Source organism: Zootoca vivipara, chromosome 10, assembly GCF_965207765.1.
Source record: "Zootoca vivipara chromosome 10, rZooViv2.hap1.1, whole genome shotgun sequence".
Classification (NCBI taxonomy): Eukaryota; Metazoa; Chordata; class Lepidosauria; order Squamata; family Lacertidae; genus Zootoca; species Zootoca vivipara.
The window spans coordinates 20,821,166-20,847,927 of NC_142593.1; the positions used below are offsets into that span (position 1 = coordinate 20,821,166).

The window sequence follows — 26,762 nt, forward strand, 5'->3', positions numbered from 1 at the left end:
CCTACGAATCTCTAATACCACTTGTTAATTTATGAGGTAAGCAGGAACTTTTCAGAACTACAACCACCTTTTCCAGAAGAATAATTAAGCAAAGATTAAAAAGCTAAAGTCACAAGTGGAGAGGAGACTGATTGATAAGACAGGCAGACCACTGATTTAAAATTCTTTTAAAAGAACTTCACTCTTTGAGGAGCAGGGGATGAGCAATGTTAAAAGGCAAGCTTTTTATTGTAATAGAATCAGAATAATCTTTATTTATTATTACTAGCCATAGCAATGAAATAAAATACTTTTGAATGGTATTTGAAAACATGATCTAATTAGGACCATGATTGTGCTAATGTAGAAAAATTAATAAAACATATCTTGGGATAAGACATATCTTATTTAGAACACATTTATTTAAAATAAAATCCATCAGACTTCAATGAAATTTGTTTTCAAGTGTTCTTATGGTCTTTGCCTAGTAGTGGTCAGGAAATGTATTTATAAACTGCTTATAATATTTTAGAATCTTCACACTTTCATTACCATTAGCCTTGTCAAGTTATTGAATTGTGGAGCCATCTTTTGAGCAAGTTCAATTTCATTTAGACAAATGCCACAGCAATTCAGAGTTTGGGTTTTTTTGGGGGTGCCATCAGAATTTTTTTCAGAAAAATAATGTTGTTAAATCATTGTCACATTTGTAAATCAACTAGAATAGGATGTGGAAAAACTGGAATAGCAATCACTTCTACATTCGCATTCATAACCATAGCAATTTTAATCCTTTTTACAGCAGTTATATGGCAAAACCCTTCAGCAGAGTTGTCAAAGTTCATTGGTTTTCGAGAGCATTCAAATATAGTCAAAATAATTCTACGGACAGAAGCAAAGGCACGCAGTCCTCAGTGCAAGTCCCTTTGAGAAGTGACAAGACTTTAAGAACAAGATCACAGCTATCATTCATTTCAAATTGAGTTTGTGCAGGATTTATCAGCAATCGGGAAATCACACTCTACACAGCAGATACAGATTTACAAAAGATGTTGCAATAGTTTATTTACATTTCAATATTGAAAAGCCCTGGCCTGTATAGACTTCCATGCTTCATTTCTCTCTCTCTCTCTGATTAAGTATTTCATAAAGGGCCTGGGACAACGCACATCTATTTACACAGGAACATTCTAGGTGGCTGGCAAGGAGAAAACCATCACTGTAGGTTCTAAACTCGCAGCTTTCACTTGCTTACCTACTGCCTGAATGCGTGGACTTTTGGGTGGCCACACCCATCAACGTTTAAGAAACATTCTGGAGCAGTGTTGAGTAAAGAATTTTTGTGAACTGCAGCACAGCAACGTGTAAGGTGTACTGTACAACTACAGCCCCAAACCCTTTGTAAAAGCCCAATATTCCTTCTTCACGCTTTATGGTATTGATACAGTCTCTCATTCCTTCGTACTGGGTATTGATGGGGAGGACTTCATATCCCAGGTCCGTATTGTCAATGATGGTGCGTGTCCCTTGGATATGAAGACGGTGCAAAACTGTTTCGAGAGGATAGAGCATCACATCAGCGCAAAGGCTGGCAGCAAAGCTGGCAATAAGTTCCGGAAAATAAGCATCTAGCATGCTTTGCACAGAACTAGAGTTCTCAGCTGGAAGGCTGGGGGAATTCTCTTTCTTGAGGAGGAGGAGGACTAACTTTTGAACAATGGAACTGATCACATAATGAAGAACTCCGTGTAGAACAGTTGGAAAGGCCAGGGCCAGGAGAGGGAGGAGCCGCTTGCTATGGGGCACTCCAAAGCCCATTGCTCTGCCTATGCCCTCTTTCAGACAATCCAAAATCCCAGGATTATCCCGAATGATTTCGCTCTGTAAAAAGAAAAGAAAAAGCACCTCAGTATTTCCAACGAATAAACGTCCAGAAGTTGTGACTGTTGCCATTTTTTAAAATTTACTTATAAACAAATTATGCATAACCAGCTTCAGCAACAAGATCATAATCTACAAGAAAACATGCAGTTGTGTAAATACCCTTCCAAGTTTATAGAATAAATTGCCAAGTGTAACCAATCTTAAAAGCAATACTTTTTGTTGTTTTGTTGTTTAGTCGTTTAGTCGTGTCCGACTCTTCGTGACCCCATGGACCATAGCACACCAGGCACTCCTGTCTTCCACTGCCTCCCACAGTTTGGTCAGACTCATGTTCGTAGCTTCGAGAACACTGTCCAACCATCTTGTCCTCTGTCGTCCCCTTCTCCTAGTGCCCTCCATCTTTCCCAACATCAGGGTCTTTTCCAAGGATTCTTCTCTTCTCATGAGGTGGTCAAAGTATTGGAGCCTCAGCTTCACGATCTGTTCTTCCAGTGAGCGCTCAGGGCTGATTTCCTACTTTACATCCAGTCAAACAAAACAGCCCAGTTCCAACCAGTCAACTTAGTTCAGGAATAGCGAGCCTTTTTGGGGACCAAGCACCACATTATCTCAGTAGTGGCTGCGGCCACATTGCAAAGGTGGGTGTGGCTAGACCCCATAGTAGGTGGGGCTAGGCAGTGCTTAATCACACTCCCTTATCTCACTCACATATAAACATACAGATACATGCTAACCTCTTCATATGTGCAGTGAACAGAGCAAATTAGATCCCAAACAATTTAGGTCACTGGAAACAGTATGAACAAACATTTTCTTGGAAACCTTAGGGGATTTGCCAATACATTAGTAGGCATTTCCAATTACTGCATATCTTTGCTAAATGGCAAAGGAAAGTAGTGGTTTGAAGCTATTCCCACCAAGTTGATGTTATGCCTCTAAAAGATATCACACCCGGTTTGGAAAAGGAAGGGGGGGGGCTGTCTCCACCCACTAGCTTCCTTTGCTATTTTGTAGGTACAAAGGAGTTCTTGAACTCTATTAGGCTGTATAAAACACAGGCAGAAATTCACCAGTATTAATTAAAAAAAATAAATCCATGGTCAGGATCCCAAGAACTTGACAACTAGTTCTATGCATCTAAAGAGGCTATGGGCATTTATCAAACAACACTTCACCACGCCACATGAAGGGCTATTGTTAAAAACCAATAGGAGTTTTCCATGTGGCTGCAGAAAAGATAGAGCATGTGGAACAAGTTGCACAGATCTTGGTGTCCTGGGCTCCCATCCTAATCAATAAGCATTTCTCATGATACCAAGAGCCATTTAATTCCTCGTTTAAGGGAATGCCAAGTAGAAAGAAATAAGCATGTGCAAGTTTTTTTATTTCACGTAGTAACAGGGAAGGTGATTTTTCAAAATATGCAAGTGAAAACCTCAAAGGATATTTTGGAAGCATGAAGAAACACACACAGAGCTGCACTACTGTGGTTAATTGAACACATAAATGAACCAAATCAAGCAGCTCAATTTCATCCTATGCTTCAAATCCCCAAGCCAAAAAACTTTGAAGTAACTGGTGCACCACCAAGTGGCTTGGAATGGAACAAACTGAAAAGCAGTAAACTAGAAAATAAACCTACTGAGCCATGTAATGTGCAAGCCCAATCAAATTTGACAGGTAGTTCAATACATTAAGAGGGTTTTCCTCACCATACAGTTCAGATGTCATTCCCTTTAGCTTTTTGGCAACTGCTAAAAACATTTGTGTTGGATTTTCCAGATCCAAATAAAACCATTTAAAGAAATTAGCTGAAATCAGCTCTTGAGCCGTAGGAATTATTTGCTGTGAATTTAAAAATAACTAGTAACACAAAACATGATATTGCTGTGTATCAAATACTTTTTAATAAAGCAGAATGCCGGTATCTCTTCCGCCAGGGACAATGCAAATAAAGACAGAATACCAAAAATTCAGGCCAGCTGATGCTGGGATACTTTCAATACCTCTGATTCCCCAAAATAATGTTACCTGACAGCAGACAAAAAAAGCATTTAACTTACCTGTACTGTTTCAATCAGACTTGCAGAATAAAAAGGCATTGCTATCAAGCAAGTCAGCCTAGAGGAAAACAAAAACAAACCACTTATCCTTTTGATAATGACATGTTTTTTGCTACAGTTTCAAACAAACAGCCCAGTCAACAGTCGATCTAAACCAGGCACCCCCAAACTTCGGCCCTCCAGATGTTTTGGACTACAATTCCCATCTTTCCCGACCACTGGTCCTGTTAGCTAGGGATCATGGGAGTTGTAGGCCAAAACATCTGGAGGGCCGCAGTTTGGGGATGCCTGATCTAAACCAAGGCTTTAATTTAAATAGGTTTAGCCCTGTTTCTAAGATTTTAATAATTTTCATAGGTGGGGGAAGGTGCTGTTAAAATCCTCCTAATGATAAGATGCATCTACGTCGAAGATTAATTTAGTAGTTACAGATTCTTATGCCATTACTTCTCAATATGCATATTAAGTGAAATAGATCATATTCTACAAAATCATTGGTATGATATTTCTGTGCAAATTCATTAGTGGGAGTCTTACAGAAATGAGAGTTCAATTCCAAAGGCCTTATTTCTAGACATTAATGCAGCAATCTCCTTAGATGTACTCCTAGGAGCAAGATGGAGACACATGATAATACTTACATAAATAAAGATTAGGGGATTTGAGAGTCCTAAAATTTAACTCAATTTGAAGTTGACACACTTCAGATTGCTAAAAAAAAAGTTATTGCCATGTTTCTAATTAATCTTTTTTTTGGTTGCATATTTGCACTATTGGTTCTTTTTTCTTGTAGTATAATAACATCCTTCTGTACTAAAAAAATTGGGAGTAAATTTAACACATGTACGTACCCTTTCAGCATAAGATGTCCTCCTATCTGCTTGGGACTCCACTTATATGAAAGTTCTCTACAAAAAATAAAGTAGTAATTGGCAATAAATGGTTACTAACCAAAATTCAAGGCATAGACCCCTTTATATCTTATGGTGAAATGACTTGCACAACAGGCAACACCCAAAAGCACCAGTCCGCTTGCAGAACAGACCTGCTCACGTGATGGAAATTCTTCACCTCTCCTGCCGGCAGCCCTCCCTGTGCAATGGCAAAAAATCTGTTCCAGAGGGTGCAGGGGTAAAGGGGAGGTGGTGAAGTTGTTTGTGCAGGGTTGGATATTGCTCATAATCTACAGGTTTTCAGAGACACCAGAGCCTACAAAGCTCTGCCTGAACAGTGCTATGCTATGCATTTCTACGTCTGAGATTACACCGCATATAGAAAAGTCGCTGCATGTCAGAACATTTCCCGGCAAAAGAAGGGAACAGAAGAACCTGTTTCTGTGCCTTTTCAAGTTGAACCACGAAAGGCTACGGAACCTAAGAACTTTATTAAATTTAAACTTTTGTAATATAGTGTCTTTGATCCATAAGTAATTTTTAACAGTTGTTTTGAATGACACCAAAACTATAAACACAGATTTCATAGACTTTTAACACACACTCAGTGTTAGCACCAGGTACGATCTAAAGACAAAATGTGTAGATCGTTATAACTAGCTGGGCAACTGTGACTGGGGCGCAAGGTAAGGGAAGAAAATGGTTTGAGCAAACCTCTGCAAGGATATTTCATTACCTATCAGTGGTAACAGGCATTTATACCTTTTTGAAGAGTTTTATAGCTTCCTACTGAGGATTCATTTAAGCCCAATCTAGTAGAGAAACAACTAGAACAGTGCAATGTTCTAAAAAAGAATTTTTTTAATGCAATGTTTTTATTGTATTGACTTATTTTAATTCATTTTTCAATCAGCATGTCAATGAGTCTTCCTTTACTAACTACTGGCTAGTTTAAAATATTTAAAATATTGCTTTATGTTCCTTGAGGTCATGCAGATCCAAGTAGTGACTCTCCTTTACAGTGAAGCTCACACACTCAAAATGCTTTACATAGTTTGTAATGCCAACTTCCATTCAGTTGTTTCAGTAGCAAAAAGGCAGCAGACTTGGATCTCTACTTTTGCTAAAAGACTACAGTTACTTTACTTTGGGCTTGCTACTGGATTTCAAAATGCTACTGCCAAGATAACAAGCTTACTCTTTGAATGACACATACAGTAATCAGCTTAGATCTACTTAACAGCTAAAACAGCTCATCTTAATTGGAAGAGACACTGGCCAACAAGGGGGAAACAACTACCAAGAAATGGTATCAGCTGCTCAAGGTCAAATAGTCTTCAATCTGGAAACATAGGGAGCATCTGATACTCTGAGGTGTATTCCAACAGGAGAGGAAAGCAAGTGTTTAAAAAGAGCTCTAATTCACAGGAAGACTCAGTTACTGTGTATACAATTAACATCCCACCAAAAATATATCCAGTTTCTTAAAAGATCAGTTTATAGTGCAATCCTAACCATGCCTGTTCAAAAGTCAGCTCCACTAAATTCAGTGGAGCTTACTCTCAGGATTGGGACCAGATAATGGGTCTATTGAAGACATCATAGTCTAATTTTGGGGCTCTTCAGCAATCATCTTCTATAGGCCCATATTTACTAAGGGCAAATGTATCCCACAGCTTCTTGGCTGTTGATCTCATCCATGTCATCATGCTCATTTCCTTTCCTGCTCTTTATGCCACTATTTTCAACAATGGCTTCTATAATTCTACAAGGAGGTTCTACGATTATTCCAGGGATATTCCTAAGTATAAGCTATCATCACCTCTGGCCATTCAGATCTGCCATAATAGGACTAATTCAAGCCAGCTTTTATATGTTATTGGGGAACCTAAGACTTTAAACAGAATTGCAGTGTCACGTTATTGGCACAAAACAGGTGAACCAAGCATATTCCGCTGCACGGTTCTACTAATGCAAAAGTTACGGCAATTGGTGAGACCTAAGGTGGGTGGATGAAATCCATCAGTGTCTGTCCACTAGTAGAACAGATACTGTTGGCAGAACTGTGCGCCTTCCAGAGGATGGGAACAAATACTGCCTGGAGCAGAAGGGGGGTTGCTGAGGGAGGAGAGGAAGGAAAAGGCTGCTGTGTGAGTGGAAGTCCACTTGCATGGCATCAAGAACATAAAAAGAGAGCTGCTTGATCAGGCCAGAGGCCCTTCTAGTCCAGCATGTCATTCTCGCAGTGGCCAGCCAGATGCCTATTGGAAGCATGCAGGTGGGACCCGACTGCAATGGCGCCCATTGAGTTTTAATTTAAACTGATGCAATCAACTTCTGAGACTATCCCAAAGAGATATGATGTACAAATACTGCTTTTACTTAACGTAAGAGAAAAACGAGAATTACCTGGGCAAGGGTGTGAATTCACTGATGATGCCCTCTGCTCCAAGGGTTATGCCTTGAACAATGAAAGTGCTCCCCATTCCTTTCCAAAGAGCTCTGGGCCCCTGAAATTAAAAAAATAAAATAGCTTGAAGAAAATATCTACGTAACCTAACCCAGGATTTGATGTTTTCCTGCAACCAGTAGTGACTTCTATGCATACCTGCATTCATTATCTGCCATATTTTTATACTGGCCAACTGCATTTGGGGGGCAGGGGCAGGAATCAGATTTGAAGTAGTACATAACTGGTAGTTTTAATTAATTTCTCTTTAAACAAATCTGTAGACACCAAATACCTACCTGGGCCTTATTGATGCTATACATAATGTTGACAATTGTAAATGGAGTGAGATGATAATTCCTGGCATGGTAATTAACCTGCAAAAACAAACAAGCATACATACAGTTACAAACATTTGTAACTGGTACGGTATAATTAACATGTTATAATAATATATTGTAATTGACTCCACAACGCTATCTCAATTGTTTCCCTAAAGACTTACAGGATCACTCAAATACAATCCATGCTGAAGTGCTATCCAAATATCATATTTTAATTGCAACTTGAAGGAAGTGTCTAATCCACGAGAGGGTAATGTGTTGCACTGTAAATCCCATTATCCTTGCCCACTGGCAGGGCTGGCAGGAGTTGGAGTCTACATTTGGAGAGCCACTAGTTAGCCAACCAAATCCAGTATTTTCTGTGACATTAACATTAAATGGGCTGTATCCAAAGATAGTCATACACCAGATAGATCCATTGAAATTAGTGCATATGACAAATGTAGGCCCAATCATTCCATCAGGTCTACTGTGAGTAGAACTTAGTTGAATACAGCCCAATAATAAAAGCACAGGCCTATCCATGTTTACTTGGCAGTAAATCCCATTTCTGTTCAATGGTGTTTACTCACAGGAGCATATGCTTAGGACTGCAGCCTAAGTGAGGCTAACAAGACACATTTGAGAGAGCAACTCACAACAACTTACCTGGCACTGTCGACGCAGAACAATGCAAGGATGAGCCAGCACATTTTCTGTAAACAAACTTTGGAAAAACAATTATGTTAAACACAGAAGTTTCTCCCACTTATTACTCTTTACAGTATTTCATTTATGAACTTTCTATGAAGCACCTCAAAGCAATTTGACAATACAATAAATCATACATGAAACAACTGCATATATAAAAACCACTATGTATATAAAAATAATTTCAAACTCAGTACAGATACCAACTGGGATAAAAATCTCTACTTAGAAAGCTTGTCAAAAGAAGCAAGTCTTCAACAGACGCAGAAAAGACAACTGAGATGGCACACTAAACAAGTGTTATTATTATCTTGTTTTAGTAATAAACATAACTTTGAAGTGTTATTAAGTTACAAAATGTTATTAAAATGCTTTAATACTCTAAAGCAAGGTGGTTAGCACACTCTCTAACACATAGTTCTGCCGCTGCAGCAGCTATTTAGTACAGAAGCCAAACAGTAGACCCAAGCCTTCACAATGTTTACTAGGCAAAACCCAAATCTGACAGATACACGTGGCTTGAGCTTGGACCTAGAGAAGATTCTGATGACGCGACACATTCATTTCCTATGCATCCTGCAGCAGCTATGCAAGATGTTATAAAGAGGAAACGAACAAATTGGCAGGCAATATTTAAGGCCTGGAGAGCAGACATTTTACATTAGGATCCGTTGCCGAAGCTTCATCAGTCACCCCTGCCCCTGAGAAGAACCAAGACCTGCGGAATGCCTTGACCAGTAGGGATCAAAACATCTTGTGTTACCTGATGCTGGTTGCTAGGCAGCACACTTTAAGGGGGAGGGGCTACTCTCCCTTAAGGTAATAGTAGAATCTTCGAGGAGGAACAGTTTAAACAGCCACAATAAGTGGGCAACTGGAAAGGCCCATCTCAGAGTGCTTGGTTTGCCAAGCTTTGCCAAAGAGGGAATTCTCCTGAGTTTTATTCACCAAATAACAAAAAATCCCCATACAATGAAAGGATTCCATGTCACAGTTCTATCGGACCCATATACTGGGTCATTTGTAACTGCGTTTCAAATGAACGATACTGTTCTTGTTTGTACAGAAAATTCTGGCTCTATTTAGAGCTATACCACCAAAGAAATAGAGTTATATAACATTATAAATTCCTGTCCCTGTGCTTCATAGAGCTGTCAAGTTTAGTTACGGGAAGCGCATGGGGAGCCAACTTGAGAATCATGGCAGAAAACCTATGCTAAATCTGTCTGAGTGCACACCATAAAGCTCATTTGCAGGCCTATGAGGTGGTGGTGGTGGCGGCAGCAGCAAATAACTCCTTTTTCTCACCCTCCATTGAAGGGTCAATTAAGCCCTAAGGTAGAGTCTATGGAATGCAAACCAACAGCTATTCACTGCAATTCCTCTGCCAGATGCTTTGCTAATAAAAGTTGCTCACATTTGGTCTGACTTAAACACAGTCACTAGGGGAGAATCTAAACTGCAAGCATCAGAATCAACTGCATGTCACTACTGCTTGGATCATTTTGGTCTACCCTCCCTGTAAAAGCAACAGGAACTCTGTCCACTAAAGCTTGTTGCTTATGGAAAAGAAAGCCTTTAATGCTTCTTTTCAGGAAAGTGAGCTTCCTCCAGTTCCGAACAAAGTCTTCTGGCACCTTAAAGACTAAGTTATACACAAGTTATCATTGCTTAAGCTTTTGTGATCAGGCTACAAATTTGCTTCTGTACTCATTTCAATGCACTGGCTTTAATTTGTAACGCCTTACTGAAACCCTCATATAATAACTCTCCCCACCTCCTATATAAGCCCACTTGTCTGACATGAACAAGTCGTAAGGCTTTGCTTCCTTTATAAGAAGTGTAAATATTGATAGCTCAGAATAGAGATGTTATGGAACTGTCTATCAGTACAGGTTAGGACAACTACCCCATACCTTTCCTCTTGTAAGAGCTGCAACATCTTTTTTAAAAAGTTACCTTTTGGCTGAAGTCTTTCTATGGCTACTGAGTTTGATAACTGGATGTTGTTGATGTTGCCTTTGTATTACAGTATTTGTTACTGGCTTGTAAACCACTTTGGAAAGTATATAAATATTGTAATGAATACATTTTTGAAAGGTGGTAGCCAACTCTGCTTAGGCTGAATGACAATATTAAAGCATTTAGTTGTATGTGCCACCTTAACACACATACAGAGATACGGATTTGGAAAAAGTGGATTTGTGTTTAGTAAAATGTTATGAATTACATAATTGTGATATTACCTTGCCAGGCCAATCCCAAAGCCTGCAAACCTATTCAACTGTTCTGAAAGACAGAAAGACAACACAAACAACTGTTAGTTTTAAACAGCTACACAACAAAACACAGGGAGGACCCTATCCAAAATTTGCATTAGCCTGGTAAATGCACAAATACACACATATTTACAAAATATAATAAATCAATAACTGATTGCCTTAAATTTATCAAGTAAGCTAATATAACTTGTTCTAAAAAGGTAAAGGTAAAGGACCGCTGACAGTTAAGTCCAGTTGCGAACGACTCTGGGGTTGCGGCGCTCATCTTGCTTTACTGGCTGAGGGAGCTGATATTTGTCTGCAGACAGTTTTTGTGGGTCATGTGGCCAGCATGACTAAGTCGCTTCTGGTGAAACCAGAGCAGCATACGGAAATGCCGTTTACCTTCCCCCCGGAGCGGTACCAATTTATCTACTTGCACTTTGATGTGCTTTCGAACTGCTAGGTTAGCAGGAGCTGGGACCGAACAACAGGAGCTCACCTCATCACAGGGATTCGAACCGCTGTACCTTCCAATCAGCAAGCCCTAGGCTCAGTGGTTTAGACCACAGCACCACCCACATACCTATAATTTGTTCTAGTCTATGACAAATTTGGGGCATACATTTGCTTAATTACAACCCTCACTGAGCCATGATCCTTATTTGGTGACCTTGGGCCAACATTTCCTGGTTGGAGACATAAACAGAGATATAAATAGACCTAGCATCATGGGGTCAACACTGCTGGATAGTTGCCAAGACCACAGTACTTTTACCCAGCTTCCCAAACAGAAAGGTATCAATAAGCAATAAGAAGCAGCAACAACTACCACTTGCCTAGTTCTTTGTGGTTGCACCACTGAGAGGTGTGGGATGAGTGATTATGCAAAGACTTCAGAGCATCTACCGGTACCTCCTCATCTCGCTCATTGTCACTCTCCATCTAGCCTGTGTGGCAAGAAATATTGGGCCTACAGGGGACAAACCACAGGTGGGCCCAACCCCCATTGCTGTATGACCCAGAGGAAAAATATAGGTAAGTAAGTGGACTAGGAGCATTTGGGTGGGTTGAAGAATATATTGTTATAGATTGCTAATGTTTTCCTAACAGGCACTATTTTTTCTAGAGAGTAAAAGGAACACGTACCACTTAAGAAAAACTGGTTCTAGAGAGACTGGCTTGCAAAAATTGGGTAAAGGTAAGGGATTGTACAACATCCTGAGCTCTTAGTGAACAACAGGTTAGGAGAACACTTGTTCTAGGACTCACTAGAGTTGCTTTAAAAGCTCCAAATCGAAATATGAACCAACAGTAAGGAGGAAGAAAATGAAAAAGTTTACTAAGCATGCCTCTGGTTCATCACGCTAGGAAGAGCCTCACTTGCAATCCAGCACCCTCGGAACAGTCCACACTCCAAAGAATGCAAAGCACCAAACTGTTGCGGGCCAAAAAAATTGCCAGAAAGAAGGGAATTCTGTTTCTACGACAGGCGAACAAAAACGTATAGGAACGTCCAGGAGCGTAAGAATCTGCACGTTGACCTTTGAAACCGTGGCCTTTTGCAAGCAGAAAAGGCGATTTTTTGGGGGGGGGGGAGACACATCCAGCGTGGGAAGCAAGAATATATGCGACCCACGGAAGATGCTGGGCTCTCCTGGCCCCTTTGGTTTTGGGACCCAGGCCCCGTCTAACCGACGCGTGCCTCTCCTCCTCCTTCTTTTACGTACCGGAGCCGGCGGCCACGCTCCCTGCGTAAGAGTCCTCGTTGAAGCCCGCCGCCCCCACCGGGGTCCCTGCAGCGAACTGCGGGGTCTTCTCCCCCCAGTGGAGGTTGCGGCTGCCGGGGATGTCAGGCGGGGTGCTGACCCAGTAGCCGAGGTCCGGCTTGGCCACGAAGCCCCCCGGCTCCTCTCGGCCGCCCCGGTAGCCCAGGCCGTCGAAGCCCTCGGGGCGCCGCGGATGCATCGGGCCACAAGCGAGGAGAGAGCCGAGGGACCCAGAAACGTCAAGCGGTTTTGACAGCAGCAAGAGGGAAGACCTCGCCGCTGCGCCCTCAGGTTCCTCCAGGCTTCACTTCCGGGTACCAACCGGAAGCAAACCCCGCCGCCCTGAAGTATACTCGTCTCCATGGCGGGTCATGTGACGCGGGCGGGTTCCCGGGTTCCCGCCCCCTAGCCTGATGTTATTGGAGGCGCGGCTCGTTCTGCCAGCCCGCTTCCTGCTAACCTAGAGATAAGAAAAATATACTGTAGAGCGTTTCCCCTATATTCTCCATATTTACTGGGAAAAGCTGTTTTTAAATCCACCGGACAATATTAGGACCAACCAAATTTTTTTCCCATGGACTGCAAGAAGATCAAACCTATCCATTGTGAAGGAGATCAGCCCTGAGTGCTCACTGGAAGGACAGATCCTGAAGCTGAGGCTCCAATACTTTGGCCACCTCATGAGAAGAGAAGACTCCCTGGAAAAGACCCTGATGTTGGGAAAGATGGAGGGCACAAGGAGAAGGGGACAACAGAGGACGAGATGGTTGGACAGTGTTCTCAAAGCTACCAACATGAGTTTGACCAAACTGTGGGAGGCAGTGGAAGACAGGAATGCCTGGCGTGCTATGGTCCATGGGGTCACGAGGAGTCGGACACGACTAAACGACTAAACAACAACAATACCGTCCAAATCCACAGGTCTCACTTGCTGGAAATGTAAAGAAAAAGAATGTACTTTTTACCATATGTGGCTTTCTGGAAAATGATATATAATGAATTGGAAAGAAATGTTTAAAATAACTTTTGTTTAAAAAACCCACAGAAGGCTTTTTATTAGGAATTGTAGGTACCGACATCCCAAAGGAGCGGACTTTTTATGTAGGCAACAACAACCGCACCGATGCTACTAGCCCAGAGATTGAAAGAAGAAAGAGAGGAATGGCAAACCAAACTGTTGGACTACGCCGAAATGGCAAAACTGAGTGGAAAACTCAGGAACCAAGAAGACAAAAACTTCAAGAAAGAATGGGAAAATGTATAATTTATTTAGAAGACCACTGTAAGCAGATGAAAACATTAGCAGGATTCTAATAACACTTGTAATGTAACAAACACTTTGGACAATATGGACGGGTACAAAATATAGATTATGCAATAATATGCAGTTGAAAATGTTGACAATAGGATCCATGGAGGGGATGATGGGAAGTCTCGAGATTCAGAGAAATCTCTATGTATGGATATGTACCGTATTTGGTATTGTTATAACTCTACACTTGTAAAAACAAATAAAAACGATTTATAAAAAATAAATCCACAGGTCTCAGGCTGGAGAAGAGACTTGTCACCGTTGCCCTCCCTGACATTTGCCTTTTGTTGCTGTCAGCCTCCTCTGGAGTAAGGACCTTGCTAGGTGTTTGCAGGTATTCAGGTTACATGCTGGGATGAAGAAGTGGTAGATCCCTGTCTATGGGAACATAAAAGTTTGGCTGTTACTCAGGTCTGCTTCACACTTTCAGCAAAATATACAGGCTCCTGGTTGGGTAGAAAAGAGGAACATGGCAAAGCCCCAGATTGACATAGCAAACCAAACCCCTAATTCATCATGCTAGAGGGGGTTTGGGTGAGGCAAAGGTGTGCCTTTGTTGCAAGGCGTCAAACCCTATAAAAACCCTGGCCAAGTCTGGCCAATGAAATTCAGGAGCCGGGAGGAGATAGAGTCCAGCCATTTTATTACTTAGGAAGCAATAGGTTACAGTTGGATCATTCCTCAAGAACTGTAACTGTGCACACCCAGTGGTCTGGGCAGTGGTATTTATAAAGTTTCAAACAAAGCATTTCAATTTCCACCAGTCATATACATCACCTTGGCCTGGCCTGCAATCAGGTTGGTGTCTATCACTGTTCTGTTTGAGTTCCATAATGTAACTATGGGCTGTGGGAAGAAATGCATTCTGCCTGAATCTTCAATAGCTGGTGTCTGGTGGTAACACTCAAAATGGAGCATGGGAGGGAGGCAAGGAGGGGGCACAAATGGACCAGCACAAGATTTGCTGGATCCTGATCTTCTCCTGCTGAGAAGAAGATAAGGCAATTGGCCTGATCCACCCGAGCCACATTGCTACAGCAGCCTGGGAGTTGTATGGGGAAAAGGTATTCTTCCTGCCCCATACTTTTTGCCCTGGCTGGCATGAGAAATGGAGCTTTGAGTGTAGAGTGAACAACACCATTAAGCCCTGCTGCTGTGCATGTCAGGGAAAGAGTCAACTGAAGCCAAATTGTGTTGTTTTTGGTTGGAGGGCAGTTAACCCTCGAACAGGTGGTTGAAAATAACCTTCCTGTGGTTGTAGATTCCACCCTGAATGGCAATGCTATCTTCCAGGCTCAGAAGAAGAAAGAAGTTCAGAAAGCTAGCTGTGTTAGTTTGTTTCAGCAAAAACAATAGCCTTGTGGCACCTCAAGTCTAGCAAATCAATTATTGCTTACTAAAGCTTGTGCTAAAAACAAGCTAAACTAAACCAAAGCTTTTTGGTCCAAAATCCACAGATGAGTACAAACCAAAAGGTTACAAGATAATGAGCACAACATTACAAATCCTCCAAAACACTTTTATCAGGCTAGATATTACACAAAACGTGTTACAGGAGGGAAGAAATAGGTGTCTAAAGAAATGAATGAAGAAACCCAATATTTTAGTTGGGGCAGAGGCAAGAGAAGATTAAAGGATCACTGTGGTGCAGTGACTGAAATAAACTCTATTGTTGCACTCTGCATAAACGTAAAGCACATGCAGAAACTCCTGGGTGCCATATTCTACTTCTCAAGGCGCTACAATTCCCGGCACCCGTTCCCAGAATTATTTTGGTGCTTCAAGCCCTTGATAATTGGGAATCAGCTTAATTTACCTCCCAGGGTTGTTAAGAGGATTAAAAGGGGTGCAGTGTGCTCCTTGTCTTGGGATGAAATGCAAGGATATAGTTATAATGAATAAAGACATAACTTTATATAAAAAAACCGCTTCTCCTCCAATTATTCAGCGCCTTTTGCTTTCCCGTTCTTTTGGTCTCAAGAAACGTTACGAGGCGGGAGCCACGGAATTGCAGCAGCCAAGTTGAGGGGCGCTTCTTCCCTTCCTCGCCTCTCCCTCTCCGGCCGCTCGGTGTAATCCGGGCCGGGCCGCGTCCATAGCAACAGCTGCCAGTAGGAACACCTGAACGCCATGAGAAGAAAGAAGGCGGCGGCAGCAGAGCCGGGCAGCAGGGCGCGCGCGCGGGGCACCAAGTTTGCCCTTTCCATCCAGCAAGCACGGTAAGCGCAGGGCGAAGCTGGCGGATCCGCGGATCTCTTGCTCCAGGTGGCGAGGAGCAGAGAGAAGCCAAAGTCAGCGGCCGCCGAGTGTTATTAATTAGATGGGAGTTTCTCAATCTTCTCTAGGGGCCCGCGATGTCCCTTTAAACAGGCCCTGCCCGAGGGAGTTTGTTGGCTGCGCCTGAAGCTCGGGACACTTAACTGTAATGGTTTTACTGCAATGGTTTTACTGTAGTGGAATCTGGGGACGAATTTTAAAAGGGAAAACGGGGAACATAAGAGGTGGATCAGGCTAAAGGCCCACCTCTCATTCATATATATATATATCTATATATATCTATATCTATATATATCTATATCTATATCTATATATATATCTGTGTGTGTGTGTGTTTATGTACACACACACACACACACACACACAGTGTGTCCCCCCCAAAATGTTTAGAGGTACTCTCATTTTGACTCAAGAAAATCACCAATTTATAGTTCAAATCAGGAAAAATAAATACAGTAAATTTACCCCTGCGTCCCTCCAGAAAAAAAGCACTGTACATATGTGTGTTTGTGTGTGTATTCTATTTCTGTTTAATCACTTTTAATCATTATCTTTCCCATGTTTTCAGCTTTGCTCTTTTTTATATTTTATTTATGATTTTCAGGTTTATACATTTCAATAATTTTAGTCATTTTAGCATTTCAAAACTTGACTTTCTCCCCCCTCTTTCTGCGGTTCCTTAAATTTATTTTTCATATTTTCTGCATATCAAAATCTACTTAATTTGTTCATTTATTCAGTGCTTCCCCCCCCCCTTTAAAAGTGTTTAGGGTTACTCTCATTTTGACTCAAGAAAACCACCATTTTATACAAATTGGGAAAAATAAATACAGTAAATGGTACAAAGTACAAAGATTCACAAAATGTTTAGGGGCATTCGTACCCCTGCATCCCCCCAGAAAAAAGCACTGCATTTATTCATCTACCCGTACTTTAAATATATGCTCTTATAAAACTGTTGCAGGTTACTGTATTACAATGATCCTGCCAATGTTCTTACCTGTTTACAATTTGTTTGTAAACATTCAATAAACCATTTCCATTCTTTTATAAAAAGTTTGTTATCTTGATTGCTTATTTTTTGCCATTTCTGCGTATTACATAAACTTTTGTATCCATTCTTCTTTTGCTGGGACTTATTCTTCTTTCTATGTCAGCAATTGGCAGAAAACAATGGCTATTAGCCTGTCAGCCACTCAACTGTATTACCTGGGCTATGAAGGTGCCCTAAAGACCTTAAAGCAAAGACACACAGTGTCACACAGTGACCTGCGACATCGATCACATGCAGTCTGCAGTCCGTTGGGAGTACAATATGGGCATGTTTTTAAGTTAACAGCTTACTTTAAAAACCTGACTGTATCAAACTACCGAAGGTTATTCACAAAAGCCAGATTAAACAGATTAAACCCCTCTGCAGTGCTGGAGGGTAGGGTGAGAGGAGTCCCCTACCAGGAATGACTGTGCTCGTGTGCCCAAGACACAGACTCTATAACACATATTATCCTGCACTGTGTGGAGTTCAAGCAAGCTAGGGCTGAATTGATTTCACCCTTGCTAGCCCTGATCCCAGGAAAATCGGAGGAGTATTATATCAAGTTCCTATTGGAAGACCGACCAAATGCTAGAACATTAGCAGTGGCGAAGTTTCTATCGGTGGTTGCACGAATCAATGATCCCAACTCTAAGTTTGAACAAAATGTTTTTGAAACCTGAAGGCAGGATGTCCTTATTGGATATCGTTTTGTAACAAATTGGTGGGTCTTTGGACTGTAATAAAGATTGTATATACTGTATTGTATTTTTTTTTTGGCCATTTCTGCATATTCCATAAATTTTTGTATCCATAATTCTTTTGCTGGGACTTATTCTTCTTTCTATTTTTGGGCAAGTAACAGCATTATTGCCGCTGTAGTAGCATACAGGAATAAATTTCTGTACAGTTTGGGTAGTTCTGTCCCTATAATTCCCTAAAGGGAAGTTTCTGGGTTTTTCTTATAAGCGTTATTTTAAACATCTTTTTCAATTCATTATATATCATTTCCCAGTAAGCTTTAACATTTAGCCTTTTCTCTTTTAACCATAAACCTCCATGAATCCTGGTTCCTGGAAACTGTGGGATGATGATGATGATGATGATGATAATAATAATATATAGTTCAGCATCATGTTTTCACAGTGGCTAACCAGATGTCTATGAAACACCCACAAGCAAGACCTGAGTGCAAAAGTGAGTGTGGTTAGGGAGTAATGTTAACCTGGGACCCGTTTTCAGCCCCAGAAACTGTTTGGGAAGCCAATCCTTTTTATTTTTATTTTAAAAAATGTATATGGATTATTGCTGTTGTTGTGAGTGACCCACCTAGATCAGGCATCAACCCTGTCATGGGGATGGTCCTATTTCAATAGATGGATTGGCTAGGGTATATACAGGCAAACCCCCCCCCCAATTTACATGTGTTGATTATGTGTGTGACTATACCTTTCCTCACATTTCCTTTCAAGCATTAAGCAGAGGTAGGCAATTATTTCCGAATTAATAATTGTAGGTTGTGAATGTGGTTTTGTGTTTGTAACACCCGAGGAAGACAGAGGCTCAAATCTCTATTTCTGAGTCCCCGGGGCCAATATTACTTTTCCTGCAGGTAATTTCAAGGTTTAGTTTTTATTTTATTCAATGAAATTTATATATTGCTATTCTAAGAAAACCTCTGAGCAGTTTATAGAAAGCTGACAAAACGTATGTAATGTAATGGTAGCTTTGAAGTATTTTTTCCTGTTCTCCCTGATGGATTTGAACTGTAATCCATTTGGAAATGTTTGTTGCAGCGGCGTAGCTAGCCGCTCGGGTGCCCGAGGTGTAGGGAGGCTGAAGGGGAGGTGATAGGCAGACACAAGCCCCACACTGCCGCTTTGGATAGTATGGAGCCTGCAGGGGCCTGAGCCACCGCGTCACTCCCAGTTACGAGGCCCCACGCTAATTGCCACCCCTGCAGTGTGGTACCCAGTGTGCCCCACCCCCAACCCCCTAGCTACGCCTTTTGTTTGTTTGTTGTTTACAATTTTGCATGGATTTAAAATATTCTTATATCAAATGACCCATTGAATCTTGTAGTAGGGTTTTCTTCTGCCAAAAAAAAAAGCCCTATTATCCAAGCAACTCCCATTAGTTTCAGTGGAACTTGTGGACTTTTTGGTGGATAGTTCCCAGACTCGAATAGGTTCTTTCAGTAAAATTGATTCATCCAGCTAATCAAATCTAACACAACTTTCAAGCAAAGATAAGTTGCTCTTTTCTACATCTTCAGTTCTACCGAAAATGTCTTCCTGGCATTTTCAAAGTTTTTTTTTCCATTTTTTTTTGGATAAAGTTGCTTAAATGGAGCTTGTCCAAGTCTGTTGGGCTAAAACAAAAATGCAATTTTTTTTTTAAACAATTGTTTTGCAGGCTTGGTCATAAAACAATTATCTACTTCTGCCTTTTGCACCTTGTCTTACCAGAGCCGCTGGATTGATGTATTCGAATACCGTCATTAGGGGTGGCAGCCTATGATAATGTGAGGTTGTGTTTGTGAAACATGAATCTGGAAAGACTTATGCATCAAGTTTGCTTCATTATCTGATAAATTGTGTCATTTGAACCCCCCACCCCAATTATAAACTAATGGACGGCGGGGCTGTTTCTGTCTTGTAGAGTCATGGTTTCTGTTCTATGAAAAGTTAAGCATATCTAAAGTTTTATGGAAGCTGGTGTAGCACAGTGGCTTAAGAGACTGAGCAACAAATCAGGAATTTCCTGGTTCAAATCTAATCTCTACCATGAACTGATTGAGGTGCCCTTACAAGGTGAACTCATTAGGTGGCCTGCAATATATGGGAAAATAAAACTGACCGACCTTATTACAAGGCCGATAAAATTGTTACTATTTTTAAGACAAGTTATAATACAATCAATCTGTTTTCTTCTGCCTATACTAGGAGCTGATGCACAGCTTTTCTCATTACTGCAGGACAGTAGAAGTAGCATCTGTTGAGCTCACCCCTTTTACAAAAGTTATGAGAGCTACTGTTGCACTTCTTGGGAGTCATGAGTTGACATCTTTCCTAGCATGCCTTCTAGTGACATTGTCCATATACTGTATAATTTCCAGAGGGGCCAGCCACTCCTTATACAGTAGTTGCACAAAAATTGCAATACGGCAAAGACTTAACTATAAATGGACAGTAGATGGAGCACTCTGCCAAGCACATCGAGTCTTTTGTTGGGCTACTACAGATATCTGTACGCATGCTGCATATGCTCCCATCTACTCTTACCCCTTAATCAAGAAGTGAAAATGCCATGCTTGTGTTTTAATTTGTGTTTTAACCTTGTTCTCGGCATAGTTCCTAGAGCAGAGAGCTATTAATTTTGGTATTTCGAGCTACGTACGTGGTTGTTATTTTAGTGTTCTAGGAGCAACTTTCTTGTGCATTTATAGACTTGGCTATTACGGTATGTACGGCTTTATATTTCAACAGAATGTTAAATCCAGGTGAGAGGAGATGAGAAAGGACTTGTGCTAGGGGTGAGAGCAGCAGGAGGAGTGGTTATGGAGAACATGGGGGATTCTCTTAGGAGGAATTATGGGATTCAGACTTTGTACCCATCGCTGTGTGTGTGTGTGTATGTATATGTATCTATATCTCTCTATATCTATATCTCTGTGTGTGCATAGATATACCTGAAGGAGCATCTCCACCCCCATCGTTCTGCCCGGACACTGAGGTCCAGTACCGAGGGCCTTCTGACGGTTCCCTCGTTGCGAGAAGCCAAGTTGCAGGGAACCAGGCAGAGGGCCTTCTCGGTGGTGGCGCCTGCCCTGTGGAACGTCCTCCCATCAGATGTCAAAGAGAAAAACAGCTACCAGATTTTTAGAAGACATCTGAAGGCAGCCCTGTTTAGGGAGGCTTTTAATGTTTAATTGTTTTATTTCATTTTTCTGTTGTAAGCCGCCCAGAGTGGCTGGGGAAACCCAGCCAGATGGGTGGGGTATAAATAAATTATTATTATTATTATTATTATTATTATTATTATTATTATTATATGCATATAGGTATAGATATAATGTTACTTATCCAGATCTAGAGGGAGATACCAGCCCCCTTCTATTGAGACAAACTTTAAAACATTTCAATGTTTTTCAGTGGATGTAATTACAAGCCAATTTATTTGTGACATTAATCATGTGATTTGCCCTTAAGTGCAGGATTTTTCTTTCGCACATAGCCAGAGCAGGACCCCAATCCAGATCAGGACTCTAGTTTGGCAGGGGGATAGGTGACTAACCTTTTGTCTCTACTGCATTCCCAGTCTTGATTCCTCCCCACTCCCCGCCCACAGTGTCTGCTATTTGCATGAAGAAAAAAGCTCCCATTAGCTTCAGGGCATTTTAGGGGCATTCTGGATTGGGATCATGGGGAGGGGGGAGGGGGTTACAGACTCCTTGGTGGCAAGTATTGGTGGCTATTGGTTTAAGAAAAATCCTACACTTGAAAGTAAACTACATGCAGCTTGGCCCTGACTCGGGTTGAATAGGAAGCAAAACCACCCCGTTTCCTTTTTTCTCCCCCACTTTGAACACTGATCCATGCCAGCATTTGCTTATGTGGATATGCAATATTTTTTCTCAGGCTCAGTTATGCATATATAAAATTGAAATAATAGTTGCCTCCTCATGGGAGTTTAGATGAAAGACTTGCAAAATGGTTTTATGTACTGTATAAATAAATACGTGGTTCTTATTCATAACACAGTCACTCCAGATGCCTCTCTGCAGGACAGCCGTATTGCAGATACTATAATTTCCAGTGCTCAGATCACTGGATACTGCCCCCCCCCCGCAGTTATCTTTACTGTTACACTTGCTATTGCAGCAGGCAGTGTGGTAGAAATCACACTCCAGGTATCAAGTTGGGGCTCGTAAGTGTTAGTGGGAGAAATCCAGACTCTTATCAACTGGAAAGGCATTTAACATTGCAAAGAACTTTGCATAGCAAACATTTTGATTAAGGACCTTGTGACCCAAGTGAGCTAACATGGGCTCATGATGCCTGGCATTCTCAAAGAGCTGCTGGTAGGAAGAGGGGGGAGGGGAATCCAGTTCTCATTTAAAGGCAAGCCCACCTGATTTGCTCAGTTTGAAACCTTCTAAATTCGCACCTGTCCCATGTTTGCAATGCAGTTCTCCAATTAGTGTGAGAGAAAACTGTGCATAAATTAAAAATGAATAAATTACTGAAAATAACATACAGAAATGCATTCTGTTGAGAGAAATTGCTTGCAAAAATGTGTTTATTAGAAATTCACCTGAAAATGCTAAAAAAGTTCATGAAGATTACACAGTGTTTTCAAAAAGAAATTATACAGCTGTACTTGGATCTCGAACACCTTGGCTCCCGAACAAATCGGCTCCCGAATGATCAAAACCTGGAAGTGAGTATTCTGGTTTTCGAACATTCTTTTGGAAGCCAAACGTCCGTCAGGGCTTCCACAGCTTCCGATTGGCTGCAGGAGCTTCCTGCAGCCAATCAGAAGCCGTGCTTTGGCTTTCAAACATTTTGGAGGCTGAATGGACTTCCGGAACAGATTCTGTTCGACTTCCAAGTTACGACTGTACACCTATGGACAATACCTATATATTAGGTGTAAAGTTACTTTTTGAACACCATAGGTGAACTGAAAAAGCTTAGTTGCTAGTGTTCCCAGTACCTTGGCAGACCTCACACATTCTCATATCTCTCCTGGACCTATGAGCCAGTGTTTTATATTTCCCACAGTACCCCTGATGTACTGTCAGTCTGGAGCATTGTGGTAAATTTGAGACAACAACTTGTAACAATCTACTACAGCGGTCAGATAAATTTGTAATCTGCCAATGTATAAGAGACATGGAGGGTGGGCTTTGAGTTGCATGGTCAGATGAGATATAAGAGGTTGTATATCCTAACCCTAACCCTAACCCCCCCCCCCCCGTTTTAATGGATAAGCTGTACATTTTAGTGAAGGAGCAGTATGGGAGGAGATGGGGTTGCATCTTTGTCTCTGGCAATGAGGATACTGTCAATGGTGCTGCCATGTTTGAGGGGTCCTTAGGCAAGATGCCCTCCATGAGCCCGACATACTGTCTGTCCGGTCCGTTCCCTGATACCTGCTTGGCTGATCTCCTGATCTCCCCTTCCCCTTCTTTCTTACAAAGTGGGGAAGCAGTAGAAGTCCTCACGATTTTCTTTCTATCTTTCAAATTAATTTGAGCTATTTTTACCCAGCCTTCGTTGCAAATCAGTACCAGTGCAAGATACAGAAAAATGAATAACCATGCCTTCTGTAAAATGTACAAATTGCAGGACAGTAGTTGTGGCACCATTGGTACCCAACCCCAATGGCTGCAGGGCCCCTGACCTGCACCACTAGATGTTGGGATGGCTTGGACACAAACAAATCTCTTTATTGATACACTCCTTCATACAGTTGTTGTCTCTTTTTGGTCTTCCCACTCTTTCCCTCTTGCCATGGCCTTCCTCTTCCTCTCATCTCTTTCCCCCAGGGTGCTCTGTGGACAAACGTGTAGGGCAGGCATAGGCAACCATGGCTCTTCAGATGTTTTGGAACTACAACTCCCATGATCCCTAGCTAACAGGGCCAGTGGTCAGGGATCATGGGAGTTGTAGTTCCAAAACATCTGGAGAGCCAAGGTTGCCTATGCCTGGTGTAGCGGAAAAGAATAATATAGGAAAGGACTACAACTACAAGAATATGAGAACTGTGTAACTATAGGGATACAAAAACAGCTCTTCACTATTTTTCACTTAAAATTCCCTCTCCCCCCATATGCATTTTCTCCTGGAGGGAATAAGATATGGGTGCCTCTCAATATGGGGGAACAAAATTGGGGGATGATTTTCAGTGGGAAAACAGCCAGAAAAGAAAGGCGGTGCTCTATTCCTGAGAGTGGTATTGAAATTATTAATGATTTTCTGAATTAGGATGATAATCAGAAACAGCATGCCTGCATGAATAAAATATACATTTATGTTATTCAGATTCCATTGAAGTTCTTATAATCAAGGAGAAATACACAAGATTTTGGCAGGGGCAAGAAGACAGAACTGAATAAGGTTTGCATGTGAAACAATGCCACAATTGTTCATTCATTATGCTTTTGTCAGAAGTGCAAAGATTTAGCTGATGGGAACCTCAGACCTGATTAAAAATTGTAAATTGCCACTCTACTGAAGCATTTTATAAGGAATAAAGAATTTAGATGTATTTGGAATTAACATAGGCAGAATGGTGATTCATCATCCTCACATTGCAAAGAAATCAGACTGATATTTTCAGAAACTCAAAGTAATCTGCTCTTTCATTATGTAGGGCTTTTCATTCCCATTTGCTTATGCTTGCAATGGGTGAAGATGGATGGTAGATTAGATATGGTAAAAATTTAGTCCTTGAATATCTTAACACCTAGATTCACCAGACTTGTTGGAGCAGCTCTGCCTTAACACAACGTCATAACCGCCAGAGCTCAAAGCACTATTCTGATTGAGAATATTTGAACATGCTGCAGAATAAAGTGATGAAACAAGCTTTGTTGTTGTTGTTAGGTGCCCTTAACTGTGAAAACATGATAGTTCAAATAGTTCAAGAATTGTGTGTGAGCTATAACCTGCATAAGAAATGGAAGAATATGAGAAACAATACCATTCTGCAATTTCATCTATTTACTATTTGTGGGATGTTTCAACTATCTTACTAGAAAAGGACACACCAGAGATAAGATATATTGATGGAGAACACAAATTGGCCCGGTTCAGACATAATAGAAAACCATGGTTTCCTGTCTTCTGAATTGGCCTGCTTGAGCCTTATTAGAAACTACAGTTTGAGCCTGCCTTGCTCTTACTAACTAGCTTTATGCTACCGTATTGAACCAGGTTTGTGGCTTAACTGTTAGTATATAAACTCCTAAACAAATTACCTGAAGGACTGTTAGATAACCCTTGTTGTAGCTGCCTTGTCTATACAATGAGTAGGGGGGCCCTTCTAGTAAGTACCACATGCTCCTGAGGTCTGCTCCATGGTTACCTGGAGCAGGGCCATTAACATTGCAGCACCATCCTTCTGGAACTTTCTTTTGCAGTAGTGGCCTGTGCAGTACATACTGTTGATGGATGTGGTCTATAAAATATTGATTTTGTGGTCCAGTACTTTATTGTACAGCAAGGAAGGGCCATGGGCTGGGGTATTTGTGTAGAGCAGACATGTTCAGCTGGTCGACTGCGATCGAAAGGTAGATCCCCGGTTGATCCTGGTCGATTGCGGGAATAAAAAAAAAATGGCAGGATGAATGTATGCGCACCCCCCCCTCTATTTGTTCCTCTGTTGCATCTAGTGGGCCTTTTTTTGCGTTTGTTGATGTTGATAGGGGATACAATGATTGGTTTTAGCAATGCATGCATTTGTAAGCTGCGGATTGTTCTGCAATCCTCCCCCAAAAAGCTCAACAACTTTGGTCAGTCCTCCCCTTCCACTCACCCACCCCAGTTATCCTCCGTCCAATGACAATGGGTAGATCACTGCCAGTTGTTGTTTTTTATATACTGGGAGTAGATCGCAGTATCTTGGGAGTTGGATGTGCCTGGTGTAGGGGATAAATGATTTTACTATCCCTTCCCTATTTCTGAAGATTCTTCACACCCTTGAAGAGACCTAACAGCACCACAACACTTATGCTCTGTCTGCTTGCGGCGTCAGCTGATGCACCCTGCAGTACCTTGGAATAAATATCTCACAGAAGTGGGCCCCAGGAGAAACAATCTGAGAATGACTTTCCTTTGGACATATCCAGGAGCTGTTATAGGCTGAAGGAACACTTTAACCAAAGCATTAAGTTGGAAATTCTATTATTTTAGCTAATATCAGTAGGAATTCACTTATCTAAGATAAGAAATGTGGTGGGAAGCTGTTTAGAAAAATATATATATACTTTTACCTTGATAAGGCTGAATTTGATCAGCTTATAGAGCTTTATGTAATTATAAGTTTCATTTTCTCAAATTAGCTGTTTCTGTAACAAAGTAAAATTTGTGAAATTATCTATACCTATATCTGTCTATATATCAGCCCAGCTAATTATGATTTAAATGTGTTCTTAAAAAATTCATGCAAGACTGCTTATTGGCAGACATTAACACAGTTCTTCTAATAGCCTTTTGTTTGATGTAATATGCTAATGGTTTCATACATCACATTTATTCTCAAATCCTTTTTATTTATTTCGTTCCGAGGCAATTTATAAACCAGAGACAGAATGCCAAGAGTAATAAAAAAAGAACAGGTATAAATCAGCTGTTAAAACATATGGCTCTATTTCATCACAACAAGGTATTCATTATTCACCAGCTTTATCACTTGTCACTGCAGTTTACATGTCTTCAACTCCATTCTTCCTGCCACTGGCCTTCAGAATTGTTCTCTCCTCTTCAGGCTTCCTTGACATCTTCTCTAGTTTCTCCTTCTGGCTCTCTGACGGGCAGAGCAATCCAAACTCCTGATCTCATGGAGGTCGGTATGGATGAGGTGGTGTCCCTCTGTCCAGCTCTGCCTGGCTTGGCTGCTCTCCACTGGTGGGGAGCTCCTCTACTGTAGAAGTTCTTAATGCACCTGCCTAAACTGTAAAAATACAAGTTTTTTCCTTCTGCCCTCCTTCCTCCCTGTCCAGAACAGGCAGTGGAATGAAGAAAGCTCCAGTACTGCCCTTGCGGGGTTAGGATTGCTTTCTAATTGTCTCTTTAAATAG

At 41.3% G+C, this 26,762-nt stretch overlaps 2 protein-coding genes and 1 long non-coding RNA gene across 9 annotated transcripts in view; 1 reads left to right on the forward strand and 2 right to left on the reverse strand.

Annotated features, from left to right (window-relative positions):
* Positions 1-200: 200 nt before the first annotated feature.
* SLC25A46 (solute carrier family 25 member 46) lies at positions 201-12,651 on the reverse strand. The gene is made up of 8 exons (XM_035100132.3): positions 12,294-12,651; positions 10,549-10,591; positions 8,261-8,318; positions 7,568-7,645; positions 7,229-7,329; positions 4,778-4,834; positions 3,927-3,984; positions 201-1,860 (listed from the first exon to the last, which is right to left on the reverse strand). Exons 1-8 carry the CDS (start codon positions 12,529-12,531, stop codon positions 1,282-1,284), a joined length of 1,212 nt encoding a protein of 403 aa, XP_034956023.1. The 5' UTR covers positions 12,532-12,651; the 3' UTR covers positions 201-1,281.
* A 928-nt stretch (positions 12,652-13,579) lies between these two features.
* LOC148684395 (uncharacterized) lies at positions 13,580-15,813 on the reverse strand. Its single transcript, XR_015946219.1, has 2 exons — positions 15,461-15,813; positions 13,580-14,022 (listed from the first exon to the last, which is right to left on the reverse strand). It is a non-coding gene; the product is annotated as an uncharacterized LOC148684395 (long non-coding RNA).
* Positions 15,756-26,762, forward strand: part of TMEM232 (transmembrane protein 232) — a 135,902-nt gene continuing 124,895 nt past the window's right edge. For 3 of the 7 annotated variants that reach the window (XM_060280163.2, XM_088653252.1, XM_088653253.1), the window contains exon 1: positions 15,758-15,863. The gene's annotated coding sequence lies outside the window, so the exon portion shown is untranslated. Of the gene's footprint in view, positions 15,864-18,100; positions 18,152-24,003; positions 24,079-26,762 lie in introns of all 7 variants that reach the window. The other 4 variants (XM_088653251.1, XM_060280162.2, XM_060280165.2 and 1 more) reach the window with 4 other exon arrangements.